This window comes from Aedes albopictus, chromosome 3 (assembly GCF_035046485.1).
Source record: "Aedes albopictus strain Foshan chromosome 3, AalbF5, whole genome shotgun sequence".
NCBI classification, from domain to species: domain Eukaryota; kingdom Metazoa; phylum Arthropoda; class Insecta; order Diptera; family Culicidae; genus Aedes; species Aedes albopictus.
In genome coordinates this window covers 210,044,307-210,063,869 of record NC_085138.1, presented here as the reverse complement: position 1 = coordinate 210,063,869, position 19,563 = coordinate 210,044,307, and the positions used below count along the sequence as shown (strand labels likewise).

The window sequence follows — 19,563 nt, the reverse complement described above, 5'->3', positions numbered from 1 at the left end:
TACTGAATGCTACCGACGGAAGCTGGAAAGTACTTACAGGCTTATGTGTCTGAGGGTTGCAAGCGCGAACCGTACCGTGTCACACGACGCTCTCTGCGTCATTACTGGTATGGTGCCTATCAGCATTCTTATCAGTGAGGACATGGAGTGCTTCGAAATGCGCGGCACAAGAGGCATACGCAGGACTGTCAGGATGGCCTCTATGGTCAAATGGCAGCGCGCGTGGGACAGTTCCACCAAAGGAAGATGCACCCATAGGTTGATACCGAGGGTAGATAGTTGGATTAATAGGCGCCATGGGGAAGTTACATTCCACCTGACACAGGTCCTTACAGGTCATGGTTGCTTCCGACAGTATCTAAACCGTTTCGGGCATTCGGATTCTCCCGAATGCCCAGTGTGCAATGGTTTAGAGGAAACGGCGGAACACGTTTTGTTCGTGTGCCCGCGTTTTCGCACAATGCGTGACCGCATGCTTGCCACATGCGGAGAGGACACAACTCCGGACAACTTGGTCCAGAGAATGTGTAGGGATGAGATTAGCTGGAACGCCGTTTCAACGGCTATCACCCATATCGTCTGGGAGCTACAGAGGAGGTGGCGCGTGGACTCGGAGAATGGCTAGTCCAGATGCAGTACAAGAGGTGGTCCAGGGGTTCGAAGTCGGCTTCGTAGACCCTTACAGCGATTAAGTGGCCGCGGAGAGGAAGTCCCGGTAGCGGTGCTGTCGTGGCGTCAGTCTACTGGGTTCGATCTGAGCCCGCGGTTGGAAAGAAGTCCCCGGCAAGGGTCGGGGTAGGTGAGACCCTGCTGTCTGCAACCTACGGATGCATCTGATAGGGCCTGAAGGGTAGTAATACCCTTCCTTTGCGGGCAGGTCAGATCGGGTTGCATGTGGGATATCAGTTCTTGATGTCCGCTCAGCAGTAGGGCGCGGGCGGGGTTGACCCTGCCCGCCTTCCGAGGACAAAGGGAGTGGCGAGGACCTCTCGGGAAACTGGCTAAGCGCCAGCACGCTACCGTGATGGACTCTCCAGAGCGAGTCATCGATGTTCGTTGCTGCTAGGCTACGGCAGCTAACCTTGAGGGTGCGATATGCACTAGCCCCTCTCTGAAGCAATACCTACTTGGTGGTTCCGGAGAGACGTAGGGTTTGGCGACCATAGGAATGTGTTTTAGTGGGTCGAGGAGAGAGTAGTCCTGGCTTCTACTGGCGTTGTAGAAGACGGCCTTAACCCCACACTACCCTAACCTTCCTGTTAGGGTGTCTGATGAGCAGATTTATCCCCCTATGGTTTAGAAGGAAAAAAAAGGTCAAGAACACGCATCGGTACCGCTTCATTCTCGACATAGACACAGGACTCCCCTCTGCACGGCATTGAAAATCAGAACGTTTCATGTATTTTCCCAAAAATGCTTAAAACTTATCGGATTTGTAAAGAAATTATGGCCAAAATAAGTTCAAAATCAGGACATGTTATGCTTTAAACTGGACGAATGGTAACCCTACATAGACAGGAATTCGAAGACTTTGTCTCCATGCATGATGTTGTGCCTAAAAACACTGTATGCTAAAGACACGAAATCTGATGATTGTTGCTGTTGATGATGATTGTCGCGTCATGACGATGATGCTGTCGAGCAATGCTTTTAATGCGCGTTTGACAGGTCTCCTGTTCGATTGGAATGACATTGACAGCAAATTTGGAATTCCAATTGTAACATTTCGTGTCCTTGCATATAGTGTCTTTAGTTGTGCCTATTGTTGTCCAGTCGCTGATATCGAGCAGCAGTGTCACTATCTTTGACTTCAATCAACACACAGCCTCGAATATTGTGCAGCTGAATATTCTCTACCGCAGACAACTGCAGCTGAATGTCCTTTTCCAAGAATGGCTGAATTTAGGCAATTTCAGGCCGCGTGGGAAGAATGCGAAATCAACCACACTGATATATTTTCACTGCACACTCATTCACGCAGAAAAAAGCATGGTAAAATCAAAAATATTTCAGGTAAACTCAAATAAATTGTCAATTTGTTCTGGCAACAAAAATAAAACTGTTTGGAGCAAATCGAACGTCACATTTGAAGCAAATTCAATCCATTTTTGAAACAAACATGTATCTTCTGACTGGTTATTTTAGAAACAAATGTATTTTTTTTTTGTTTTTTTGTGGCAGGTCGGCCCTACGGAAGTATTTGTTTTCCAATTAAATTTACAAAATTATTTCCTTCTCTAGGAAAATCCACTTCCCGCGTGTCACTTTCAATGCCAACATCATGTAGATAACATACGCTCCCGAAATCAATGGGATTTCGTGGAAACTTTTGGTGAAACTTGCCTTTTTGCAAGAGGAAATCTTGTTTGGTGATGCAGCTGGAACTTGAGAGTTTTGTTTATGTCTCGACGGCGGAACGGGGGGCTCTTCAATGGGTATTGTAGAAATCAATATGTAATTGAGTTTGTTTTAAAAAATAAAATTTTAGTTTTAAATATTTTATCAGTTTACCGAATAAACATAAATAATTTTGTTTCAAACGAACGAAATTTGTCTCCGTGTTGTGATAAGAATGAATCCCGAACACGTCCAAAATCGTGTAAACTTCACTAATGACAGTTCCTCCACAGACAAACAGACGTCTCACTCTACCCACTTCCGATCCTTTCCCTTTTTAACGGTCTATTCAAAATATTCTGTAGTTCGCAAATCTCTCCCTCATGGCGCTTCCATCGTTTTTGCTCACAATAGAATTAAAAGCTGGTCGCAGTTACTTATATACCCAACAAGGAATAAAAAAAATCGTTTTTGCTCCTGTTTCACGTTTGCTCACTACCGTCACCTACTCAGTGGTTTCTGCGAAACACAGCGGCATTAGCATTGAACGATTTTGTTTTTGTGACGATGATTATAATCACACTTTGTTCCAAGTGGTACGTCTGTTTGTTTGTGGTTCCTCTGTTAAATACGTTCTGTCCGTTAAACAAGATAAATACTCATGGAATATCAGTTCAACTTCGGTCTATATCGATTCCTCGCATTTTAAACGAAATGTACGAAAATGCCAATTCCCGTAAGTGATTCTTCATTGATGGGTGGCGCATTGTGGCAGGAAATCGTTCTTACTTTGGACTCCGCAGAACTCTACGATCGAATAAAGTTCGCCGTAACACGAAGTTAATCATCTACAAAACGCTGATTAGACCGGTCGTCCTCTATGGGCAAGAAACATGGACCCTACGTGCAGAGGACCAGCACGCCTTCGGGAGTTTTCGAACGGAAGGTGTTGCGTATCATCTACGGCGGAGTGCAGATGGAAGACGGGACTTGGAGAAGGCGAATGAACCACGAGCTGCATCAGCTGCTGGGAGAACCAGCCATCATCCATACCGCGAAAATCGGGAGGCTACGGTGGGCGGGTCACGTCATCAGGATGTCGGATAGCAACCCGACTAAAATGGCTCTCGAGAGTCATCCGACCGGTACAAGAAGACGTGGAGCGCAGCGAGCTAGGTGGGTCAACCAAGTGGAGGACGATCTGCGGACCCTGCGCAGAGTGCGGAACTGGAGACAAACAGCCATGGACCGAGTGGAATGGAGGCGGCTACTATGTACAGCAGAGGCCACCCCGGCCTTAGCCTGATTGGTAAGATAAGTAAGGGTCTCGCATAAATGGATCCACTGATTTCAGTGTCTTCATGAAAATTCCGCCGCCTTCCGAAAACGTCAAGATACATGTTCTGTTTATGTTTCTGAGCAGGCAACAATCGATTTGGCTTTGGGGATGATTTCCAACATGCCTGCAGACCATTTCGTCATCTTCTCGGATAGTTTTAGTTCTATTGAGGCACTCCGGTCGGCGAAACCTTAAAACATTCATCTTAAACATTCATAAAAATGAGGGAACAGATGGGTGCACTGGTTGAAAGATCATATAAGATTACCTTTGTATGGGTCCCCTCACATTACCCAATTTACAGCAATGAGAAGACGAACTCTCTCGCAAATTTGGGCAGAGGCGAGATCTATGATACATGCAGAAAAAAGCATGGTAAAATCAAAAATATTTCAGGTAAACTCAAATAAATTGTCAATTTGTTCTGGCAACAAAAATAAAACTGTTTGGAGCAAATCGAACGAAACATTTGAAGCAAATTCAATCCATTTTTGAAACAAACATGTATCTTCTGACTGGTTATTTTAGAAACAAATGTATTTTTTTTTTGTTTTTTTTTTGTGGCAGGTCGGCCCTACGGAAGTATTTGTTTTCCAATTAAATTCACAAAATTATTTCCTTCTCTAGGAAAATCCACTTCCCGCGTGTCACTTTCAATGCCAACATCATGTAGATAACATACGCTCCCGAAATCAATGGGATTTCGTGGAAACTTTTGGTGAAACTTGCCTTTTTTGCAAGAGGAAATCTTGTTTGGTGATGCAGCTGGAACTTGAGAGTTTTGTTTATGTACTCGACGGCGGAACGGGGGGCTCTTCAATGGGTACTGTAGAAATCAATATGTAATTGAGTTTGTTTTAAAAAATAAAATTTTAGTTTTAAATATTTTATCAGTTTACCGAAAAAACATGAATATTTTTGTTTCAAACGAACGAAATTTGTCTCCGTGTAGAATTAGTTTTTTCTATTTTGTTTACAAGAGTTCTCTTCAAAGTTGGCAAAATGATTGGCGAGATGGCCAGCTGGGAGTGTGTGTGACTTTCCATTATTCCTGATGTTTCTTTGCGAGTGTGGTATGTCTAAACTTACGTTCATCCATTACACGCTAGATGCGCATTTACACAAATTAACCTCGCGTTGAGCAATGTCTGTACTAAGTGCGGTTCCGGTTATGATAACATTGACTACGTAGTTTGGCAATGCCCGGATAATGACACCTCCAGAGCACTACTTTTGGCTACCCTTCAGCCCCGAGGTAGACAACTTATTGTTCTTGTTAGAGATGTGTTGGAAACCCGCGATGTCACATAGAAGGGATGTATTTTCGACTTTCTTTGTTTAACTTAAAAAGTTTAGTTCGTTTGTGTTTTCTTCCCCAGTTTTTTTTTGTTTTTGTCTTTTTTTGTTGTTGTCCTGGATGAGCTTCAGATAATCATTACCCCCAATCTTTTCCAAGTCCATCCATAAAAACTATTGTGACATACTAACCTCGAGCTCTACAAGTACCCTGGCTCTATGGTATATAAGAATGTATTTGTACATTACATACAAAAAATGAATTTCAGCTCCGCAAAGCGTTAAACGCATTTGAGCATCATATAAATAAACGGGGTAAACAATAAAAAAATAAACTGCGAATCAAATAATCAAAGGTTGTCCTCGATCTTTACTAGAAACATATTTATACACATTTATTAAAACTGACCATGCATATAATTCATTCATTCGTTGATCATACATACCTTTATGTGTTCATTTTCACTATTAGAATTGTTCAGTTTTAATCCCAATACGCCTATGGGGGTATTATTAGCTTGAAGTGCTTGCTCTGTAATAATCCAAATATGCCCTGTTTCCGTCATATTATTCAGCGCTGCGTCTCGGAATATAACATATGAATCTTCAGTACTAAAACATATAAAATAGGGACCAAATGTATTAATAAAGACGAAATTTTATTTTAAATCTGTTTGCTTTGAGTCAGAAACGTTGATAACACAGCATAACAATATTTAAGGCTCAAGCATCCGTCATCATTTTTCGGAAAATAAAAAGCAGTTTTCTCGCTGTAAATCAAAATATCGACTCAACGTTAACGTTGAGCAATTCGTCATTGAAATCATCGTCATCATCAAATATTTGAAAGCAGTTTTTTCGTTTAAAACAAAAGTCTTTGCTATGAAAATATATTCACTGTACTTCACATGAGGAATAGAATGCAGTGAATATATTTTCATGGTCGATATTTTGATTAACAGCGAGAAAACTGCTTTTTATTTTCCGAAAAATGATGACGGATGGTTGAGCCTTAACCTTCCAAGACGCGCGCCTATTTATTTCCAAACTTCACCGCACTCGCGCCGTACACGCAAGGAAAAAGTTACTCTAAAGTGTGTAAGATTCACACAAAACTGAGCTAAACTGGAACATCTCAAAAAATGAATAAATTGCATTTCCAGCTATAGCGCTGGCCCAAGTGCAAAAACGGGGATTTTCGGCTTCCAGTCTCTATGTAAACATAAACGGATATTCAACACCTGACGTTTCGGTCACATATATTGTGCCTTTTTCAAAGGATCTGCAAATTGGGCAGGTTTTAACATAGGTTTTAAGCATAATAGGACAGACCGGTGAAGTACTAGATTTGTAGTAATGAGCTGAATTTTAGTATGGTGAGCAGGCCAATTCTCCGTTTCTGCAATGAAATGGTGCAAAAAGCGTGGGTATTATGATTCCTTGTCTAATTTGATGCTCAAACTTTGGGCAACCGTGTTGTGGTTTTCTCCATTTCTTGCTACATAAACAACAGAGTTATCCAAAGTTTTGCTCAAACAGCATCAAATTAGGCAAGGAATCATAATACCCACGCTTTTTGCACCATTTCATTGCAGAAACGGAGAATAGGAAGCAATCAGTGAAGTACTAGATTGAAAGTAGTGAGCTGGATTTTTGTATGGTGAGATGATCAATTCTCCGTTTTTGCAATGAAATGGTGCAAACAGCGTGGGTTATATGATTTCTTGCCTAATTTAATGCTGTTTGAGCAAAACTTTGGGTAACTGTGTTGTTGAAGTTGCAAGAAATAAATGATACAACAACACATTTACCCAAACTTTTGCTCAAACAGCTCAAATTAGGCAAGAAATCATATAACCCAAGCTGTTTGCACCATTTCATTGCAGAAACGGAGAATTGATCATCTCACCTTACAACAATCCAGCTCACTACTTTCAATCCAGTACTTCACTGATTGCTTCCTATTGACCTTCTCACCATACTAAAATTCAGCTCATTACTACAAATCTAGTACTACACCGAACGTGCCCCATTCTACATAATCTTACAGATACAGTCCCTCCCTACTCGTGAGGTTATGTATGTATTAAACATAGTTGCACGTTTTCAATTCACTACAACGAGAAACCAGAATTATTCGGGTACCAGTTTTCGAAAGAGGTATCTAAACACACACGTGGTTGAGTTCGTTGGTTGGCGCACTTTTTCAAATCTATCAGTTTCGATCTGTTTTACCAATATCCGTTTATGATTACATAGAGACTGGAAGCCAAAAATCCCCGCTAGCATAATACCAATCACAGTCGATCCCCATACAAGTGCAAAAATCCAAAAAGTTTAAACCATATAATATTCTTCACATCTTCAAAAATATTATACGGCTTAAACTGATGAGATTTTCGCACGTGGGCCAGAGCTATCGCTGGAAATGCAATTTATTTATTTTTGAGTTGTCCAACTTTAGCTCTAAAATGTATGAATTTTCTGACCGTGCACACGCAAAGAAAAAGTTACTCTAAAATGTGTAAGATTCACTCAAAACTGAGCTAAGCTGGAACAGCTAAAAAAAATGAGTAAATTGCATTTCCAGCTATAGCGCTGGCCCAAGTGCCAAAATCCAACCAGTTTAAGCCGTATAATATTCTTCACATCATCAAGAAAATTATACGGCTTAACACTTATGTGGCCGGCAGGGTACCCGGGTACCTTTTTCAATTTCAAATCTCGACATTTTAATGATTATTGAGACTAGGATGTTGGAACTCTGTTAGATCTTAGAACTCGTGAATATACATGTATCAATGGGGTTGACCGAATTTTAAAGTAAGGAGGGCAGGGGGAGGGGCTCCTGCATTTTTTTATTACGTGGAAGGCCGGCAGGGTACCCACGAAATTGAAATGATCATATCTTCGTCAATTTTTCATAGATTTTGGAAATTTTTAGCTCATTCAACTCAGAAACTCATCATCTATCGGGAAAATATTTGGTTAGACCGATCTAATCACCGTGGTTTTCGGAAAATTCATATTTTTGGGAGCATGTCCTTATACCATATTGAAACCCACATTGTTAAGACTAGGATATCTTAAAGTGTTTATGGTCAACCATGGCCCCACGAGAAGCGTGTTCCGAAATCACAGTTTCAAAGTCAACACGTTTTATGATTCCAGGCCAGTCAGATACAATATGCCAAAGCAATTTTACGATGCTTGGTACCGAAATTGCTACTAACCTACCGAAAATCCCGTATATTGTATTGTATAAAAACATGGATCCGTAAATCCGGATTTTCCGGTACCCATGGTGATCGGACCGGTCCAACCAAATACGATCTCGATAGATAATGAGTTTCTGAGTTGAATGAGGCAAAAACTTTTAGAATCGGTAGAAAAATCGCTGAGATATGATCATTTCCATTTCGTGGGTACCCGGGTACCCTGCCGGCCTTCTACGGGTGTTTTTTTGCTGGCCACACTACGGTTAAACTGATGAGATTTTCGCACTTGGGCCAGAGCTATCGCTGGAAATGCAATTTGCTCATTTTTGAGTTGTCTCACTTTAGCTCTATGATGTGTGAGTTTTCTGACCGTGTATACGACTAGTAAGTTTTTTTTTTTGCAGTGTTGAGCTTTTCACAAAAGTCCATTTTAAGAGCCGCTTTTATGAATGAAATTTTGACAGGAGGTAGCGTCCAAACCCTTGAAGATCAATATCATCATCAACATTGTTGTTACTTCGTATAGAGTGACTGGAAGGGAGAGTGGCGTCATTTTGACAGGTCTCCTGCTCGTTTGGAACGGGAATTTGTATGGATTTGACAGATGATCGCTGTTCCAATTTTGACATTGACGCCACTCTCCCTTCCAGTCACTCTAACTTCGTAAAATGGCTCATGGCGCGCGTCTTGACGGGTTCACTAGGGTAAATGTACCAATAATGGTGCTATTAGTAGCTCTTTGTACTAAAATAATTGAATAAAATTGATAATACCACAAAATAAAAAGTCTGAAAACTTTAATCGGTAGTTTTTGACTTAAGTGTGTTAGGATAGGGTTACCATATTGTTCACACATGAAAAGAGTACATTCAAGAAATCTGATAAAAGAGTACAAAAGAGTACAGTAATCGAAAAAAAAATATATTTTTTATTTTTTTTTCGATTAAATACTGTTTGACACTCTTGGAGTTTTTGATATTTAAATTCTGTAAACCATACTTGACACCTAAATGTAAAAACTTAAGGTGAATGTATGACGAAGCCACAACTCGAATTGTCAAGAGCAGAAATCTGAAGAAGCGAATGTCGGTTTGCGTGTTAGTGACATGTTTTCAAATTCCTTTCGTTAAGAATTGGCGAGAACTGTCATTTTTTTGCTCTCTAATAGATGCAATAGGTTTCGTAAGACTTTTTTTTATTTTATTTTTTGTAAAACGAACCTAGTGTGATGGTTAAAACACGTGACGCTTACGCTGAGGACCTAGGATCGAATCCCAATCCCGACAAACTCGCAAAATGTGATTTCTTTTTTCGGAAGGGCTTAAATCTCGTTGATACAGATTACAAACATCTTTTAAGAACGCAATGGAAAATGTAACTCATTGCTTCGTTCAAGACAATTTAAAAAATTGAGCCTGCTTTCAAAAGCTATTATTCGTCACCATCAAATGCGCACACTCATAGACTGAAGCAGCCTACTATGCCACCAACGCATCCTGTGTCCGCAGCATCCATCGTTTTCACAGGTAATGCTTACAATAGTATATGCCCTGCCGAAGCAGGGTTGGATACTACACCCCTAATAAACGCTTCATTGAGATCCAGATATCCTGCTCAACAACCCGCTACTTTGGCTGCCAATGTTCACTCGAGAGCTGCACCCGCTCAATTGATGTCGCAACAAAGTGCACCTCGTCCAGCTTACCTTCAACCGGTTTTGCGAGCTCCGGCAGCACCCCAGCAGGCTCCGTATTGGCACGTATCACAAGCATCAGCCAGATGTTCTTCTGGTACTATCTCTGGTGTTCCAACAGCTAGCTCAAGTTTTCACGTCAATTCCATCCCTTCGAGTGGATTATCAGCGGGACCAACTACTGTTGCTGCTCCAGTGCTTTTGCCGCCACAAGCACGTACAATGAAGCATTTCTACGTGAAACCGTTTGAACCTAACACCACCGAAGACGACATCATCAACTACGTTTGCCATCAAACCGGCTGGAACCTAGAAGACTTTTCTTGTCATCGTTTGGCTTCTGAGTCCAGTAGCCGCCGGAGAACATTTGTGTCATTTAGAATAGCGACTGTCGACAATCCTTGTTTCACACATGTAATTAGCAGTCCATCTTTTTGGCCTGATTTTGTCAGTATTGTGCCATTTAAGCCCAAACGTAAGTAGCAATTACCCTCAAACTTGCACGCAGGAGTTGTTGGAGTCTCAACTGGTCAACTCCACTCAACTTCATCTCCCAGCAGAACCAGCGGTTCCAGAAGCTTATTAGTTTTTTATCAGAATATCGGTGGGATCAATTGCTCCGTGGCAGACTACAGGCTAGCCTGCAGCGATGCTGCCTACGATATTTACGCGTTCACCGAAACTTGGCTTAGCGATAATACTGTATCAAGTCAGTTGTTCGACAATTCGTTCACAGTCCATCGTCATGACCGTTCAGCCTCTAACAGCACCAAAAGCTCTGGCGGTGGCGTTCTTCTAGCAGTTCGTTCCTCTTATAAATCTCGTATGCTGTATCCTCCAGAACACTCGTCCGTTGAACAATTATGGGTAGCTGTAAGTGGAAGTGACAAAACCACCTTTTTCTGTGTTGCTTACTTTCCACCTGACCTGGTGAATGATAGATCCTTAATTGACAAACATCTCCTCTCACTTGATTGGATAGTTGCTCAAATGAATGCGAATGACAACATCATCATACTTGGCGATTTCAATCTTCGTGCTGTTACATGGCTAAGAGACTCCAGTGGGACGTATTTCCCGGATGCATCTCGCTCCTCGATATCATCAGCATCGCTTGCTCTGTTGGACGCATATAGCACTGCCGGTCTCAGGCAGATAAATTCGGTTCATAATGATAACAACCGGATACTCGATCTGTGCTTCATAAGTGAAGATTTGCGTACAGATTGTTCTGCAACTCGTGCACCATCGCCATTAGTGAAGGACATACAACATCATCCACCTTTGCTTGTTGCATTAAACAACGGACCTCGGCCACGTTTTGTCGAACCTATGGACCGCGTCTCGTACGACTTTGGTAGGGGCGATTTTGACAGTATGAACGAATTTCTACAAAACCTCGACTGGGCAGGAATTTTTCATGGCAGTGATTGCAATCATGCTGCTTCGACGATGTCAAACATTTTGCTGTATTCGATTGATCAATATGTACCAAAAAAATACCACAGGGCACCTGCAAGCCCAGTCTGGTCAAACTCGGAACTTCGTCATTTGAAGAGTGCAAAAAGAGCCGCTCTGAAGAAGCACAGCAAATATCGTGCAGATTCGACAAGAGCCGCCTATTCAAGGATCAACGAGCAGTATTCCAGGCTGAACAACCAGCTGTACCTAGCGCATTTGGTGGAAACTCAAAATCGTCTTCGATCCGACCCTAGAAGCTTCTGGCGCTACGTGAATGACCAACGAAAACAATCAGGACTACCCACCACCATGACCAACGGCGTATTGGAAGTCAATTCAACACCAGAAATTGCTGAGTTGTTTCGGTCTCAGTTTAGTAGCGTTTTCTCCAACGAGGTAGTTGATAACTCCGACATTGCCGCGGCTGTTCAAAATGTTCCACATGTCTCCTCTACTGCTTCACAACTTACAGTTACTCCTGACACAGTGCTTTCAGCGTTGGTGAGTTTGAAATCTTCGACGGGATGTGGCCCGGATAATATTCCATCCTTGGTATTGAAGCGATGTGCCAGCGCGATCGCAGCACCACTAGCTACGGTTTTCGATATCTCACTATCAACAGGCGTTTTTCCTGACTGCTGGAAGGACTCTTTTGTATTCCCCGTCCATAAAAAAGGTTGCAAACAAACAGTATCTAACTATAGGGGAATCGCTGCTTTGAGTGCTACGTCCAAGCTATTTGAAATCGTTGTCCTGGAGCATTTGACCCAATCCCTCAGCCAGCATATTTCGCCCAATCAACACGGGTTCATGGCCAAACGGTCTACAAGCACTAACTTGGTAACATTCACTTCGTTTATCACACAAGAAATTGAAAAGGGGCACCAAGTTGATGCGATATATACAGATCTCTCTGCTGCGTTCGATAAAATGAATCACGAAATTGCTCTTGCCAAATTCGACAAGCTAGGCATTAAGAACAACGTACTTGCCTGGTTACGTTCGTATCTAGTTGGTCGCACAATGTCCGTCAAGATAGGTGATCACGAATCATCTCCCTTTACCGTTACCTCTGGTGTTCCTCAGGGCAGCCATCTAGGTCCGTTCTTGTTCCTTCTGTACATGAACGACGTCAACTCTATCTTGGAATGCTTCAATCTATCATATGCTGATGACCTGAAGCTTTACTACGTTATCCACGGACATCGGGACATCAGTTATCTTCAGCAACAACTTGAAGCATTCGCTGACTGGTGCCGCCTAAACCGGATGGTGTTGAATGTAACGAAATGCTCAGTCATCTCGTTTGGACGAAAACGATCACTTTTACATCATGACTACTGCCTGGATGACACCTATTTAAAGCGGCAAACTACTGTAAAGGATCTGGGTGTTATGATGGATGCTAAACTTGATTTCAAGGATCATGTCGCTTATATCGTTTCTAAGGCATCCTCACAGTTGGGCTTTGTATTTAGGTTTGCAAAAAAGTTCAAAGACGTATATTGTCTGAAGTCACTTTATTGTTCGCTGGTTCGACCGATCCTTGAATATTGTTCTGTTGTATGGGCCCCTTTTTACCAGAACGAAATTCTGCGTATTGAGGCTATTCAGCGCAAATTTATCCGCTTTGCGCTACGGCACCTAGCTTGGCAGGATCCTTACAATCTCCCTAGCTACGAAAGTCGTTGCAAGTTGATTCGTCTTGAGCTACTTCAATCTAGAAGAAGTGTTGCGAAAGCTTGCTTCATAGCCGACCTATTACAAGGTGATGTTAGTTGTGCTTCTCTTCTTGAACAAGTTGGAATTCATGTCCCTAGTCGTAGTCTTCGTTTTCATAATTTTCTGTACATTCGTCCCGCTAGAACAAATTATGGACAAAATGAGCCTTTACAGAGTATGTGCCGCGTTTTTAATCAATGTTACGATGTTTTCGACTTTAGTGTTTCTCGTGTAGTAAATAAGAATAGATTTAAGAATGTATTGTGTTAAAGTAAGATGGGCGTACATGTCATTGGGGTTTGTATTTTAACCTGTTGACGAATAAATAAATATATACGCAAACAAAAGCTAACATATTACAGAAACGAAATACTTTCGTTATTTCTTACCCTTCCGATTATTATGTTGGGAAGTATGGCGTTCAATCTTTGGAGGAATAACTCAAAAACGAATTCCGATTATTGCACGTCAAAGTGAAGCCATTTTTGCACAACAAATTAATAAACGACAGTTTTAACAACATTTTTCAGCAAGGAGCAAATCATAATCTGTATGAATTAGTGTGATTTCGATGGAAGAAAGGGAAAATAATGATGGCCTTTCTTCAGCAGACAAGACCTATCGATAAGTGATTCTAATTTGCAGCATACTGATTATTTTACTACTTGGAAGGTTATTTTTATTGATATGTATATTTTATCAGAAAAATGTAGTTTTGCAAAAAAGAGTACAATTGGGCCCATTTTACCAAAAAGAATAGTACTCCCAATTTTTTGCTGAAAAAGAGTACATGTACTCTAAAAAGAGTACGTCTGGTAACCCTATGTTAGGAAAAATGTAAAAAACCATTGTTTATTTCAGTTTTTGCTAATAAATCACTCGTACCAACTACAGGTACATGGTTCCTATTATGGAGAGTGTTGGTAAAAACTCAAATTCTCAAATTTCATGGTTGATTTGTTTCACGCGCGATTCTTGACTCGCCAAACTCACCGCCGAAAAAATCATGCATGAATTGACTCGCGATTTCACTCATTGCATCATTTCTTGGTGTTCTTATTATTTAAATCAAAGTTTTTAGGATTATATGATAGAACAAAAGCAAATCTAGCATACACTAACATTTAATGCCGTTCAAATTGATTTGGGTTCGTTTTACAAGCGAACGAGATTTCGGCGCTTGACTCGTGAGAGCGAGATTTTGCATGAAAATCTCGCGCATGAGAAAATGATTCAGAATCGCGCTCGAGTTTGCTCACGCAGGAGTGGTTCATAAGTCTGCTTTGAGTGTGATTTTACCAACACTGGCTGTAATTTAACATTGGTTCCTATGGTGGTGAATCCCATTGAATTTTTATGGGACCTACCACTATAGGAACACTACCACCACTATAGGTGCAAAGGAGCAACAAAGTTAAGGAAAATAATTATTTAAAATAGGTCTTCCACCAAATCCTAAACACAGAATTGAATTAATGTTAATTATTTGCGTATGATACATCTATTAAAACTGCCATTTGCAAGCTTTTTGGTCGAAATAGTGCTAAATTGCCACTACTACCACTATTGGTACTACCTCCACTAAGGGAGCTTTTACCCTATTGGATTGGTTTATCTCAAAAGCAACATTTTTTGTCTCTGATAGATTTTGGGCCGCTGAATCCCAATCTGGGCTCAGATTTGCTAAAGCACTACAAAAAATTAGGCATTTTTTTTTAATTTATAGGGTGAAATATGCGATTTAATGCATTTTCGTCTGCAAACCATTAAGCATATGGAAATTATTTTTTAACCAATTAGATGATAAATTGGTCGATTAACATCTAAATCAACGATATTTTGCAGAAATGTTTTACCACATAAAACTTGAATGTTTTATGTGAGGTACTTGCATGCAACATTTGCAGAGTGACTTTTATGGCAAATATTGTACCACACTGTAGCTAGCTATAAAGTTTGATATGACGAAATGAAATATTTTGCAAAATTCGGCAATTTAGATGTCAATGATTACTTGATCGTATTGTGCGTTTCGCCGTAGATTATCGCGCAAAAATATTATAACATCATCGCTCATAGACCGTCGCCAGTTCATCATATCATGTTCGTGTCTTTTAAAATAAGCGCGAAAAGCTAGAGATTGACCGAGCAGAAGACACCGAAACAATGGATCACTGAAATAGCTAAAACGGCCGCTATGAAAAGAACAGATAGCGCCACCGTAGCCTTGTGTTGACGTAACTCGACTGCTGTCATTGTGTTACAGTCCACATACGGTGGCGCTTTTGTTTTGATGCGGTGAGTAGCGAAAAAGTTGGCTACAATGATCCATTCTGGCGTTCGATTTGAATAGGTCGTATGTTTGCTGTGATTCCTATGTAGATTCGACCTATTCAAATCGAACGCCAGAATTATATGCAACCGCGCATATCTATTGGCGTTTTAGTGAAACATTGCGCGATATTTTTTCTTGCAATGCATAAGGCATCCCGAGCAGAAGGGAATAACAACAGCATAATAAAATGCGTTATTTTTGCAAAATAACTGAATAATATAATCAGTTGTTTTCACGTTATTACCATAACATATTATGTTATAAACTTGTCTGTCATAAGCGGCAAAATAACAAATATCATAGCAAAAAAAAAATGTTCCTGGAAGAACAATTCAACAACATGCTTTGTTGGTTCAACAACAAGTTAATAATAATTAATATATTTTAATAGCAATTTTTGAACTTTAAACGTGATAATAATCCAAAACCAAAATTAATTAGCTATTAGATTTCGTCTAATTTTTGGGTGGAAATCCAGCTTATGCGGCTTAGATTATCCTTAAAGACCCCGATGCCCTGAAAACAATGTTTCAAAGCTCATAGAGGCTATTTTAAAAAAAATCACCCCAAAATAGTTTTGGAGTTCCTTTAGAAAATTATTCTGAGATTTGTGAGATTTTGCTACGAAAACTTTTAATGAATTTATTCTGGAAAACTTTCAATTGAACAAACGTCTCCTTAAATGACTCATTGGAGTTATGGCAATCGTGACATTATGTTCTTTTGGGAAAAAAAATCGCTTGGATTCATCTCCGCTGATTTATGTTTACTCTACTATCCAAATTGAACAAATAACAACAGGTCATAATTGGGTGTTTAGTGTATAAAATATTGCTATTTTCTATATCCTAATCGAAAGAGCTCATTTTTCTGAGTACAACGTGATTTTATTAGATTCCAATACCTTTGTTTTGATAGTTAAAATAACAAAACAGTTTTATTTTTTCGTGGATAGAATGATCGATAAAGTGACAGTTTGATCAGAAACAAAAAAAATCCCCATACAAACTTTAAATGCATAAAAAGTTGTTCCTGGACTCCAAAAACTATGAAATTTTGGATTTCGACTAATTTTTGGACGTAGAATCCGATTATGAAATAATTCGTATACCCCTAAAGAACCCAATTGTCAAAGTTCTTATAACATACTGAGCTTAGAAGTCGGCTCTGTTACAGTTAGGATGTAATGCCACAAAAAGAGAAAGTGTAGAATATGCGCAAGCTCCCCAAACAATGTAAATCTTGAAGGATGTAGTTTTGATATCAAAACATGTTATTGTTGTGCTATTGGTTATCAATTATTCGTACACAATTATTGTACCATTGAAACAATAATTACTAAATTTGTTTTACAACATAACATATTATTCATATGTTATTCGGTGAATGCATGCCATCATAACAAAATAAGATTGTCCAACAAAAGATGTTATGGAGAAGGAATGTCTTATAAGATAATAATAACAAAACACGATATGGCCGGGATGAACCTGCCTACGGCAGAAAATCCCAAAAAAAAAAAAAAACACGATATAAAAACAGGTTATGTTATTTCACAGTTATTAATTTGCTATTCTCATCTGCTTGGGATAAAGCAAAATTTTTGCCAAGATTTTGCATTTTGAGGGGCAGATAAAAAATATTTATCAAAATATCGGGCCTCGATGAGTTTTAAATATTTTTCAGATTAAATGGTTTATTATTTTTATCCCCCCCTCGACATACCGAAGAGTGGTGGGACAAAAAGTGAAATAAATATTTGTATCGGCCTAATAGATTTTGTCATATTTTTTTAGGTATAGCTCAAAATTGTAGCGTGCTGAAGCAAATCCGATCCCGGGTTCAGATTCATCGGTCCAAATCGGTCCAGAATAGTTTGTGTTTGAGACAAAAACATGTTTCGCTATGTAAAAACAATATGCGCACCTAGCGTAAAGCAAATATACTCGAGATTGTGCTGTTTTCATTTCCATTAGATTTTCTGTAAATGTTTCAAGTTTTGGCTCAAATTCAATGATGCTCTCTACAGTGGCACGAACGTCAATGTCATCATAGTTGGTTTGTGATGTTGTTTGGAATCGCCCTAGTACTGCTCTACCGTCTGTGTCAGAGCTATGAATAACAATAACCTGAAAAAAAAATATTTTTGTCAAAAATAGTTGTTTTTTTTTTGTGGTGACGAAGGAATGATTACAGTTGGTTCTGTTAGTGATTTAATTAGTATAGCACAGTATTTGGCATATCAAAGTATCGAAAGTAATCTTTTCAATTATCTTATTTTAAAATATTGCGGCCCTCATAATAAACGCGCATAACAAAATACAGTGTGTCATATTTTCCAAACAGTAAGTTTACTCTAACTAGTCTAACTGCTACTGTTACTTTAAGACAAACATTTAATTTTCTGTTTTGCAATATGAAGCCGGACGCTTTACATAATAGAAAACGTCTTTGACAACGTATGCCAATCAGTAACAGTATGTTATATTGTTTGCACATTATTTGACATTATGAAAATACAGCCATTGAGAAATGGTGGCACTATGGGATCACCTCAAGTCAAATGGTCTGTACTCACAGTAGCGCAACACACTATCACATATAAATTTCACAATACATTACTTAACAATCTGTCGAACGGTTACACGCATTTGTATTTCACTTACAATATTCTGAGATTTGCTACTGCGCTGTCTATCAGTAAATTAAAAAAAAAAAAAAGCAAAAAGTGCAAATCGATCCCTCTGCGGCAGGTGTCCTCCACTCAGCTGCAACAAAAATAAGATAAATTCACTTCTATTCTCAAACTACACATCATAAAGTGAGTTTGATTTTATTCATTTCAGTTTTTCGCTGTTCGATGCATTCTATTTGGCGTATCTACAAGGTTAACAATTGCAGTTAACAAGTGCAGTGCGGACAAATTGACTAGATGCGATGAAGCGGCCGGATCGGAATTTAGCCAAACTGTTATTCGGCAATTACAGATGATTTAAACCAATGCAGGTATAATGAAGGGTCGAAATCTTCCACAGTAAACAAATGAAGTTATTGCTTGCAGCCGAGAGTTACGTGAGTCGAAGTGACAAAATTATTGATTGAAAAATATAACTCATGATGTTTTGATTTTCGACATGAATGGTGCTCCTTAAATTGTGTATTTTATTAGAAAAGGATGCTACCTCCGTTTGTAAGTGATAATTCTCCGAGTTCTGACTTGGGTTCTGAGCTTAAACAATATTTTCAAAAGAAACGAGAAACTTGTGACCATTACTACTTGTAAACGGAGCGGAAATATCATATTAGTTTTAAATGGTCTCAAAGCAATGGTGATCGTTCTCGGGTTAGGTACTAAATTCTGGAGTGCTAACTTTGGACAGAGTTTTCTTTCCGATAGGGCATCCGATTTGGCTGCGATTGTGCGGGAAAACTCGATCCATGCGACAGTTACAGGTTCTGCCGAACCACAGTGGACGAGAACACTGTAACTATTGAGTCCCTGAAGAAGGTCCCAAACGGACCGAAACGTCGGACAAAATAACATAACAGTGTTTTGATTTTGTCAAGACTGAGTAGCCACAAAACATTAGTTTCCAAATACAGTCGAACACACCAACGATCAATACAATAGAACCATATATCATATGTTTAAAATACCATGAAAGACAATAAATCAACAATAACACATACATTGTTCATTCGTCTTCCAGATATATTGTAAAACTGTCCTCTAACCACACTGTTGAAATTGCTTTGACATCCATGTGCACAACAGATCATGTGCTCGATGAACAAATTGAGATTTGAATTATGAAAAATAATCCACGTACTCCGGTGAGACTCGAACTCACGACTCCTAATTCGCTATACGGGCGCTTCTATTCCTTCAAGCTATGGAGTCACTCGACTATCTCCGTCGCCAGCAGGCTAGAACTGAACTCGATTCCACAGTCGCACATGGTTATCTTCTTTTCACAATCCAAACCTACTACGGATGGGATTAGATGAACATCTAACACATACACTGCACAGTGGGAAAAATTGACCCAAAAAACGGATCTTTTAACGCCGCTGGTTTCAGTAAGGGAAGTTGACCATTTCTGATGTAAAAAATTACGAGAAATCGATTGGTGCTAATTTCATTCACCGCACGACACGGGAA

The 19,563-nt window shown here is 39.8% G+C and overlaps 1 protein-coding gene across 2 annotated transcripts in view; it reads right to left on the bottom strand.

Moving 5' to 3' along the window:
* Window positions 1-19,563, bottom strand: part of LOC109401442 (glutamate [NMDA] receptor subunit 1) — a 416,903-nt gene that overhangs the window by 224,793 nt on the left and 172,547 nt on the right. For both annotated transcript variants that reach the window (XR_009999508.1, XM_062861071.1), the window contains exons 3-4: window positions 17,328-17,530; window positions 5,419-5,584 (exon numbers count right to left, since the gene is read on the bottom strand). Coding sequence is in view for 1 of the 2 variants with exons in the window: in XM_062861071.1 (XP_062717055.1) it covers window positions 5,419-5,584; window positions 17,328-17,530 (369 nt within the window). In the remaining variant the exon portion in view is untranslated. The remainder of the gene's footprint in view (window positions 1-5,418; window positions 5,585-17,327; window positions 17,531-19,563) is intronic.